The 10,465-nt window shown below is 36.8% G+C and overlaps 1 protein-coding gene across 6 annotated transcripts; it reads right to left on the minus strand.

Moving 5' to 3' along the window:
* Positions 1–82: 82 nt before the first annotated feature.
* Positions 83–10,100, minus strand: atf7ip2 (activating transcription factor 7 interacting protein 2). 6 transcript variants are annotated; one of them, XM_023349447.1, is made up of 15 exons: positions 9,783–10,078; positions 8,884–9,129; positions 7,592–7,664; positions 7,251–7,382; positions 6,647–6,715; positions 6,479–6,516; positions 6,340–6,380; positions 6,194–6,249; positions 5,367–5,412; positions 5,104–5,177; positions 4,780–4,822; positions 3,553–3,611; positions 2,257–2,436; positions 1,991–2,178; positions 83–1,861 (listed from the first exon to the last, which is right to left on the minus strand). In XM_023349447.1, the coding sequence occupies exons 2-15, from the start codon at positions 9,105–9,107 to the stop codon at positions 1,651–1,653; spliced, it is 1,434 nt and encodes a 477-aa protein (XP_023205215.1). In that variant the 5' UTR covers positions 9,108–9,129; positions 9,783–10,078; the 3' UTR covers positions 83–1,650. The 6 variants fall into 6 exon arrangements, with proteins under 6 accessions (XP_023205215.1, XP_023205211.1, XP_023205217.1 ...); XM_023349443.1 differs by having other exon boundaries at positions 84–1,861; positions 2,257–2,439; XM_023349444.1 differs by having other exon boundaries at positions 85–1,861; positions 2,257–2,439; positions 10,031–10,100.
* Positions 10,101–10,465: the final 365 nt, after the last annotated feature.

A 10,465-nucleotide genomic window follows, 5' to 3' on the forward strand; every position in this document is an offset into this window, starting at 1 on the left:
GTTACTATGGATGTATTTACTGCAAACACAGAGCTGCTGCTAGTCATGTTGCTAGCTGGAGATCTTATCTGTCCCTCATATGTCAAAATATGAAGAATTTAATCAAACAGGTACTGTTTTATTATTCGATTTTTATTTTTTTAGGAAAAACATTTCACACTAGGCGACACTCAGGCCCAACACTTTCTATTTCTTTATAATTGCTCACTCAATGTGTTACTGATACAAACTAGTACATGATAACTTTGCTTTCCTCGTATGGCAAGCTGTTGAACGCCTGGCTAGTATTTCTTGGAAACCACTTGGGAAATGTAAGAAGGGAAAACATATTTACATTTTATTAATTCCATTTGAAAAGGAAGAAAGCAAACCTTTCATTTAATTGCCAATCATGCTTTTTTTGTGTCTTGGTCTGTGACATAAAATCCAAATAAAATACATTGAAGTATTTAAATATATTGTGGTTGCAATGTGAAAGATGTGAAAAAGATCCGTATGAGCTCTGGATGTTATAGGTGTTTAAATCTACAAAGTTTGTAAACAGATTTTTGGGTTAACAGGTAAAAACTCCACTGGTCAACAGTCAAGTAATTGTCTGGAGTTTTTCAGCTGTTTTAGGGTGATTTTGATGTGCTGAATCTAAAAATCACATTGGTTTTTCTCAATCAGGTCAACTTTCTGAACTAAGCTACATATTAGTTTGGGATGCAGTCATGATTATTGATTAGTGTTGGACTCTGACGAGAGACATCCCTGCATACGAGGTGTTCGAAAAAACGGAGGTTCATGCCCTGAATTTTGCACAATGAAGATGTAATGTTCAATTTACATGTACTTACCCTTATCAGTGTTTATTATTCAATTTACAGAAATCCAAGTTTGTAACATTTAATTAATATTCTCTGTTAGAAAACAATTTTTTTTCTCCTAAAACCTTTATTTGGATGAGAATTAATTAACGTAAATGAACTGATAATGTCACAAAAATGTCATCAATTTAGTCAGATCGGATTTCTCTAAATCAAATTTGAATAAAAACATGACCTGACTGAGAAAAATGGATGTCATCTTTTGGATTCAGCAGAGGCTGAAAGCCCGAAACTCAAACACGAGCAAACAAAGCAGAGGCTGTTGCTCAGCACAATGACGTTAGTGTAGAAACCCGAAATGCAAATGTTCTAACTGGTTTAAAACAAGGAAATGAACAGGTTGACCTTTTAAGCACACAGAAAGGCACTCGCTGATGTTGTGCTACAAATTACATTTAGCGTTCATAAGATTCAAAAAACGCCAGTAAATTATCCAAGTAAAATGTAACAAAGATTTTATTCAACAAAATTTATGCTAAAATATGTTAAATCGTTTTGACTTTACAACGGAAAAAATGTAACAGCTGATGAAAAGTAACATTTAAAAGTGAACTTTATTAGCAAATAAACAAAATCCAACATTTTGTTAAAATCTTGATTGCCTGCAATTATTTTAAAAAACTAGAACCTGACTAAAACTTTTAAGAGACCTCTTTCTAAGGCTACAGTGTTTAATTAATTTTACAGGCATTTGAGTGCATATTGTTTTACTTACAAATAGTTCTGCAACAAATGAAAGCTTTTAGGTTTCAAAGTCGTCCTGCCTGCATCCTCTTCTGAATTAGTCCGGTAGGATCGCCGTAACAACTTTACTATAGGGTCCGTAGCGACCAAATATGTCTTTGCCCACCACAACAGCACACAGCTTGTGCCCACGCTTGAACTTATTGATCAGAGCGCACATGGGCAGAGACTTGGCCTGCAGTTTATCATAAGTATCCCACTTGAGGAAGACGCCGCTCCCTTTAGAGGTCTCCATCGTCAGCAGGATGCTGCAGCAGGGAGAGAGAGGAAACGTGCGGCATTAAACTCTTCTCCTTCACAATATTTTCAATATATTTTAATAATAGCAACTATCTCCCTCCTCACAACAGGGTTATTTTTTCAGTGCCGTCTCTTACGTGTAGCTTTCCATCGGTGGCAAATTGGGGTCTTTGTCCTCCACGTTCCAGAGGACGGAGACTCGAGTCGGATTCCTGATGAAGGCCAGATTTACGTCTACTCTCGGAGGCATCTTGTACGAAGCTGCTTCCTTCTTCAGGACGGCTGGGAAGGGGATGTCGGGAAGAGGTGGACACATGAGCATGTCCTAAGGGGTGGGGGTTAAAGAGATGTGATGAGAATTGCAAAAAGTTATTTGTCTTCCATTGTGGAGCATCTGAAATACCTCCGCATTGTTCATCGACTCTATGCCTTCCAAATCATTGGATGTGGGACTCCTACTGTGGTGAGGAGAGGAAGCTTCTTTTTTTAACCATTTAGCCATGGGCTCGTCGAAATGGTCTTGATTCTCATTATCGCGGTCTTCGTTGCGGGAACCTGTTGCTTCTGTTTTTATACTGGCAATCTTCTGAATTTGACAAACCAAAAGGGAAAAAAAACAACAAAAACAAAATAAAATCTTATGGAAAATGTGTGGTTGATTTCTCAGTTGCATTAACATTTACAGTGTCGGCAAGATGCTTACAATTCCTGTGTTACTCAAGTATTAAAGTGATACTGACACAAACATGTTCAATATTTTTTTCTTTTTTAAACAGAACCATAAAAGAATTCGGTGTGCAGATTTAAATTTATTTTCTGCTTTAAGCCCATATGGGCAGAATTATGTATACTGTACACAGTAATATAAAAACAGATCTACACATTTAAATGGCTGCTACCAACTTGCATCTCAGGCTCACCCTTTGCATATCCACAGATAAGCTTACGGCAAAATTTGCGTTGAACACGCAGCGACTTTTCCTGGAAGTTTTATCCAAAATCTAAACATAGTCCACATCTTTTAACAGGGCTTTGAGGAGGGCGTTCTAACAGCTCAACACCACGCTGCTATTCCTATTCCACCACTAGTTTTGATGAGTTTCAGGGCTCTATGCTGCAACACTAACTGTGCCCAGGTTTTCATTGTGTGATTCAAAATGATACCCTTCAGTGAAAGCAAATCATTCAGGGTGTTGAAAAACTGACCAAGAAATACGGCCCACTTCAAAATTGACATTTTCAAACTTGTGGAAATTGAAATAGTCCACATGGACAAGTATCATTACTTGTTTTAATATCAGAAAAACGCAAAGATACATTGCTTGTATGACCTGAAAAAAAAAGGTATTAACTTTGCTTCTTGCAGTTGTAGCTAGATTTATGTTATGTTCCTTGTATTTTCACCCTGCAGGAACTTAGGAAGGGTTTCAAGCTAAGGACTGAGAGTTCCTCTACGTTCAAAATTAAATCATCCGAATTATTCTTGTTTTCCATTTACATGCACTAACTTGTTCTGCAAAATCACTGAAGTTGATCATCAGTGCATCCAGAAAAACCAACGGGGTGACATAAGAACAATAGCAATGGGTGATGAAATTTAATCTTCTTTCAATTTTATGATAAAGAAGTCTAAGTATTTTTTTTTTAAAACAGCATATAAGAAAGTAAGTGTTAACAAGTAAGCAGACTCTAATCCTACCTTAAGTTCTGGAGAGTCACAGGGACTAAGACACGGTGGCGGCGGCCTCTCACATAAATCTGCCCAGTCACAGATAAACAGGAGGGAATAACAACAAACAGCTTAGTTTCTATTCAAATGCAGATTGATTCAATTGAATCTAATCAATTGGAAAACTTTTGCACACTGCACTTTTCAGTTTTTTATTTGTAAAACAAAAGCTTTGAATTGTGTAATTTTCCTTCTACCGTAATTCACTCTCGTATACCACTTTGTGTTGGTCTTTCACATTAAATTCAAATGAGACGTACGTATTTATGTTTATGGTTTAATGTGACAACATATGAAAAAGGGGTGTGAATATGTTAGATGAAATGTATATATATATATTATCAAATATTTGTTGTTTCATTTATCCTAATAGTGTTGCTTATATGATGTTCTGTCTTATATGCCTTTATTGTTTTCTTTCCTTTCAGCATAAAGAATGTTTCTGTGTTGTTGATTTACTTTGTTTCCTTTTTACAAGAGGCCCTCCCTGAAGAAAAGCAGTGACAACCGTGCTCACAGGGTTTATTACTCAGTAGGAACGTCTTCTTCCTTTGAGCTGTTAGATAGCTATAAAACCGTCGCCTTGAAGATGTACAACTTGCTCTGTTTTACCCTGTGTCTGGAACCGAATAATCTAGTGCAAGATAACATGTGTTTAGTTAGTGATTGCCATTAGCACTGCAACTAAGTGATGAAATGTTTTGCCCCCACCCCTTAGAGTTGCAGTGTTCTCTGTGATAGGGACTCTGAAAGTAATAAAAAGAGAGGAGCGGACACATGTGTTTTCAGAGCGGTTGGAGATTTGTAACTGTAAACACATTTCTGTCCGTTCTCCTCGCGAGATCAAAAGGATCTAACTCTCTTGTCTTTTCTGTGTTTGTTCAATTTGTCTTTAATAGGTGTCAAACCTGACAGAATACTTTCGAAAGCCACTGTGTATGTGACTCAGGATAGGAGGATCTACTGTGTGCCTGTTGTTTAGTATTTGTTTTACACTGTATTCCAGCTAATCCGTTAGAAATACAAGATGCTGGCGTAAAAGAAACATGGATAAACTGTAAATGTTGGGACATGTTGTGATATATCAAATCAGTGCCAGGGAGTATGTGTGGATTTGTGTGAGAATCACACAGCATACATGTGCAGTCATAAAAATGTATTTATCTGGTGTAGTCAAATATCTGCACAGCAGCTTACCTTCATTACTTGACCACTGATTGTTTTGTCCCACTTTTCTTTCCTATGAAGGAAAATATATCTACTTAGACGTCAGAGGGTATATTTATGTCATACTTAAAAAGAAGTTGTTTCAGCTTCTGCATTGTTAGCCACACTATGATCTGCTGTATAAAATTGCTTGTACACAAACATTTTATAATCATGCATTATAAATTAAGAGATTAACTCACAATGCATCACTTCTGACCACACAAAGCCTACACTGTTTATTGAAATGAATTTCTAAATGGTTAAAAAAATACTCAAATCAATATGTTTAAACAAGCAAAAATATCATTTTACCTTAGAAACAGGAGAACACAGAGGCGTCAGAACAGGAGGAGGGTCATCTAAATCTGCCAAGGCAGTGGTCAACACTTCGCACAAATCAGAAGAGACAGTACGCAAAATGAAAAGATTATAATTAATAAATATAATATTATATTTGTAGATATTTTTGAATAGTTAAAAATACATGTAAGCCATATTTTATTCTATAAACCAAATACCAGAAATCAATTTTTACCTTAAAGACTAAAATATTTGCTGCTGTGACATGAACTTACCCTCATTGTCAGCACGAATATTCTTCAGTGCGTTTCTTGTTGTGTCCTTAACAAAACAAACCAATACAAATCTGCTTTATTATGAGTCAAACAGCAATTATTAGACAAAATGATATCTGGCTATTTGCTGCCTGCACTGTCAAAAAAGAAAAGTCTCTAATTTACAGGAATTTACATCTCTAATTTTATCATATAAAAATTGTATAATTCTGGCAATCACAGCTGCTGGAATTATATTTTTACAGTGTGTAATCAAACTAATTTTAATATCAAACTATAATAATTTGGGCAAAGAGAGGAATTAAGTTTTACAGCAAATATGGGTATTAGTGTATTTTTTTAGTATCTATTGAGAAAAATATGTAAATTCGTTTTATGAACAGAAGAAGTCACAATCAAATATGTGTTTTAGAAAACATTTTTCCTTCTGAGACTGTCAGTAAATGCTGCCTATGTGTTTCAAAATGTGAATTCACTTAATGCGATTTAGCAGTAAAATAGCAGCACTTAATGTAACAGTGTAGCCTATTGGATAATGTACATGTTTCACGCTGAAGATGTTCTCCACTTTGTTAGAATTCAAATGATTAAACTGGTTGAGTTATGGCTAAAAAGACGAAATATTAATACCTTTTACACCAACAATGTTATTGTCATTGCAATAAAAAAAAACATATATTGCAAAATATTTTATTTGTACCCCAACGTGCAGGTTTTGTAAAGCAAATCTGAGCTGATGCACTTATCCTTCTTGGAAACTGTGCATTAAATAGTTCAAGACTAAACAGACTGATTTACTAATAAGGAATAAATTGTTCCATATTTACCATCATTTTGAGAAGCTCCCCACTTTTTGCTTCACAATTTGTTCTGATTGAGTCTACTGTGGTTAAAAGGAAACAAGCACACAAAAATAAAAACAAATGCAATGTAAATTTGGATACCAAAGCAATTTTGCTGAATGAGCTCTTACTCCGTGACGAGGCTTCCAGAGGGTCGTGCTCTGGGCCTTTCCTACAAAGTTCACAACAAACCTCATTATTTCCACCTTTATTCAAAGAAAACAAATTCAGGGTCTTTTTCTGATGAAGAATTAAATGAGCTGAACGTACCCGAGGATGTCAGTGTTACCAGTGGAGGCCGCAGAACTCTACAAGGATGTTGAAAATTAAGATTCAAATTTGGGATATATTGGAATTATTGTTAAAATATTAAGATTAAGATCAAATTTACCCATAAACAGAGGAGACTACGAGTGGAGACTATGAGATTGTACCAACCTGTCCCTGAATACTTGCTAAGTGGGAGAGAGCCACCTCCGCTCTCCTCGTTATGGCATCGACTCGACTCTAATAAAGAAAGAAAAAGGCGTTCAGTAAAAACAGCTCCTTTTTTTGCAAATGTCTCATTAACTTTTTATTTTTTAAAGGTTTTGTTGGCTCTAGTGGCCTTTATTTGAAAGTAGTTAGACAGAAAAGAGGGTAATGAGAAAGGGGGAAGACATGCGGCAAATGTCTGGAGGCCAGGAATCGAACCTGCCACCATTACCACGAGAATTATGGCCTCAATATATGGGTCGTGCTTTGCCCTGTGCCGCCACAGCAACCCCAAGTCTCAGTTACTTTAACACCCTCCGATACACTGTGTCATCCTGCTGCATAATCAAGCCATGATACCCCGACCATCTTCCTTCGCTACTGGTAAGAGGTTATTTTCCTAGAATGCTGTACTTTGTTTATGCCACGTATGCTCTCTGTTCTTGTGTAAAATAATTTTAGACTCATTCATGTGAAGAGCATCATTCCAGATGTCTAACCTTCTCTCTGGCCTGACTGCCGACGGTACAGATGTGTACAACAAAAACACAAAACATTTCCCCCCCACCTCTAGTCTCTGAATGGACGTTACGAAGCTGGCTTCATCATTTGTGTCTTGAATGTGTTGTATAATGCTCTCAATCTGCCTTTCTTTATTTCCCACAGCTTTATGGACCTCCTGCTCTATCAGAGCTTGCACCTGTGGAAACACAGAATGTCATTAAGAATACAAATTCATTGCATTTGCATTTGGACATTTTCAAATATCTTGCACATGCAATGTCTAGAGAGATATGTCCAAAGGAATCAATTGCACTCATAGTTTTAAAAGCTTTGGCTTAAGCTTTTTTTTTTATTAATTGCATTCTTAAATTAATATTAACCTCAAAATATCAAGTATTTTCTTACTTCTGATTGGGAGATCTTTAGCCTCATGTTGCCGGCTTGAGCAGGTCCAGACACAGGAGGAAATGTCTCTGTTCTTCTCAAGGAAACAAAAGGTAAAGAGAAACAATTAGAGATTAGCAAAGTTTGCCTTTATCTGTATTTACCAACAAAAACTATAAAGCAAGAATTATTGCGTCGAGCAGACATCACTGTGAGAGAAAGTCAAGCACCAGAAAGCAAGATGGGCAACATACGACATTGAAGAACTGACAAACAGTAGAGGAATTAAGAACAGGTTGATAAAAAAAGAGAAATGTTTTCAAACCCTTTTTCAGACTGCAGTGCAACATAAAAAGTTCAATTTGTCTGTCTTTTTCTTAGACACGGCATTCCCCAAGGATCCCTCCCTAGTCCCATCTTGTTGTCTAATGTTGAACTTGAGGTCTGTTCTTAATAAACATAAGATTTCCACTAAAATTTTTTTAACTACAGATTTGGTTCTTCACTCATTCAATCCCACCTGCAACAATTATTGCCAGACATTTTTTCTAACTTCCAGAAGCTCTAAAAGAATTGTTTTGACTTTTGGCAACTAATTGAAGTTTTAAAATAAAATAGTAATGTGTCTACTCTAAGCAATATAAATTTCATGTATCTAGTGTGAAAGGTCACATGACCAGACCTCTTTACTTCCTGCCTGTAACGCTGGAGGTAAATGTCTGTCACAAACCTGAATAAGAGGAAGTCAGTAAAAAACTTTAGTAAACAAATATAAATAAAATATTTTGAGCATATGTTCTTTCAAGTGTCTTCTACTGTCTTGAATGAATGCTTGAAAGGAATGCAATCTTTCATTCATCTTTTAATCATAAGAAGAGTGAAGGTTAGCATGGCAACAATTGTTGACAATAACTTAAGACACAAAATATCACGTCAGCAGCAAAGCTACTCAGAAATACACTAATAAAGCTCTTGTGACCAAGACTGACCCAAACATCTCTTCTATGAGAAGAGGTTTAACAATTCCCAGGAAACCATTACTTTGGTAAGTGAAAGAGAAAAAGCTCTTATAAAGGAGCAATACCACTTTTCTTTGGTATATTTTCTATCCAAGCAGAGCAGTACAGTCAAAGCTCTCTTTACAGCCCAAAAATAGAGATGTGCAGACATCAATAAAGACAAAGAAAGCAAAAGAGACAATCTCTGCGAAAGTGCAAGCTAGAATGGTATGTATGCACGTCACACTGCAAGCTGCGATGTTTGCAGTTTAGCTTGCACTACAGCTAAGGAAGCTTTTCACACAGATAACTTACTCATTAAGAAGATGCAAGGCCACCTCTGCATCAGACCTGAATCCATGTGAATCTTTGAGGTCGCGCCAACTTTGAAAGGCCCCGCCAATGTTTATTCGACAATCTCTCCGTAAGCTGTTCAACTGCTTTTTGGAGAAATGTTTCATTCTCTTACGTTTAGCTGACAGACCAGCAGGTTCGCTAGAGCAAGTGAAAGCTGGGCTTTGATTTGGTGTGGATGACATGCTGGGTTAAGTCTCTGGTGTACTGTGGAAACAGAAGCCCATAACATCAGGCACAAAGCGTAAAGGGGCATCTCAGTAAAGTCGTATATGTCCAATATCCCTAGTGAGGTTACAACAAATGCTGGTGCCTATCTCCAGCCCATCAACAGGCGAGAGGCGGGTTGCACCCTAGACAAATCGCCAGTCCATCCATCGCAGGGCAATAAATCAACCTAACAGTCATGTTTTTGGACAGTAGGAGGAAGCCAGAGTACCCGGAGAGAACCCGAGCATGCACAGGGAGAGAACATGGAAGCTTCATGCAGAAGGACCCTGGGCCAGGATTTGAACCCAGGACTTTCTTGCTGCAAGGAAACAGTGCCATTATGCAGCCCAGTGTGATTCAATTCAAAAACTGAAATTCATTTATAATCATAACACTGATGTATCTCAGACGTTTTGAGTTCTTGTTTTTGTTGTTGTTCTGATGACTACCTGATTCGCCATTAAAATATTTTCAATCAATAAAGGCAGGCTTTAAGATTCAATAAGAAAGACATTATTAGTCAGGCAGTACATGGGGACTTGCAAGATGGAGAAGGAGCTTTCCAGAACAACAGTTTTAGAAATATATCTTTGCTTTTCACAGACGTCCTTAAAGAAACGTTTTGAAGCATAACAAACACATTCACTTACAGTCGAATCTCTCGTTTCACTTCAATGGGTAAAATAATGATGCTTCAAACTTGTACGTGTTAGAAGATGATGGCACAAAATAACATTATAGAGCAACAGTTTTCCTTCTATTCATACATTTCCGATACGGTGGAGAAGATGCTTCTAGAAAAGTACAACAGCTTCAAAGTTGCTCGTTCTACCTTAAGTACCTGTATTTCAAAAACATTCAAATTATTAGTCAAATAATTTACTAACTGTAACAATACCTCAACAACACCTCTGAGCTTCGTCTCTCAGATTTTTTCCGGGTTTTCTTCTTATTCTATTTACGTTCAATGGCCGCTGGCAAATCAACCGCGCAATGTGTGGACGCCACCTACTGGACTGGAGTATGCACCGATAGGAAGCCAAAAGACCCTTTTTCCTCAGTACAGCTAAATGAAACTTTAGATTTTTAAATGAAGAGAAACATACAAATTTGCAAGACTACGAAAGCAACATTTTCTTTATGACAAGAAAAATGGATTTAAAATATATTACTACTAATCAAGTGTCATTCTCTAGATGAAATCCTATGGATTCCGCAAAATACAGATGCTCAGACGGCTTCCCTGAATTTAAGCTACTCAGATAAACATCTGAAAAACATATGAACCTGTTTTTTGTCCTGTTCTGAAAATCTAGCAGGTCTTATTAGTAGT

This window comes from Xiphophorus maculatus, chromosome 16 (assembly GCF_002775205.1).
Source record: "Xiphophorus maculatus strain JP 163 A chromosome 16, X_maculatus-5.0-male, whole genome shotgun sequence".
Classification (NCBI taxonomy): Eukaryota; Metazoa; Chordata; class Actinopteri; order Cyprinodontiformes; family Poeciliidae; genus Xiphophorus; species Xiphophorus maculatus.

Bases quoted from the DNA above. Each gene is read 5' to 3' on its own strand.
- atf7ip2 (XM_023349443.1), bottom strand. From the start codon at position 9,107: ATGTCATCCACACCAAATCAAAGCCCAGCTTTCACTTGCTCTAGCGAA. The intron at 6,517-6,646 runs GTTGGTACAATC...ACATCCTTGTAG, and splicing joins TAGCAAGTATTCAGGGACAG to AGTTCTGCGGCCTCCACTGG. The intron at 2,440-3,552 runs GTAGGATTAGAG...TGTCAAATTCAG, and splicing joins GTGACTCTCCAGAACTTAAG to AAGATTGCCAGTATAAAAAC.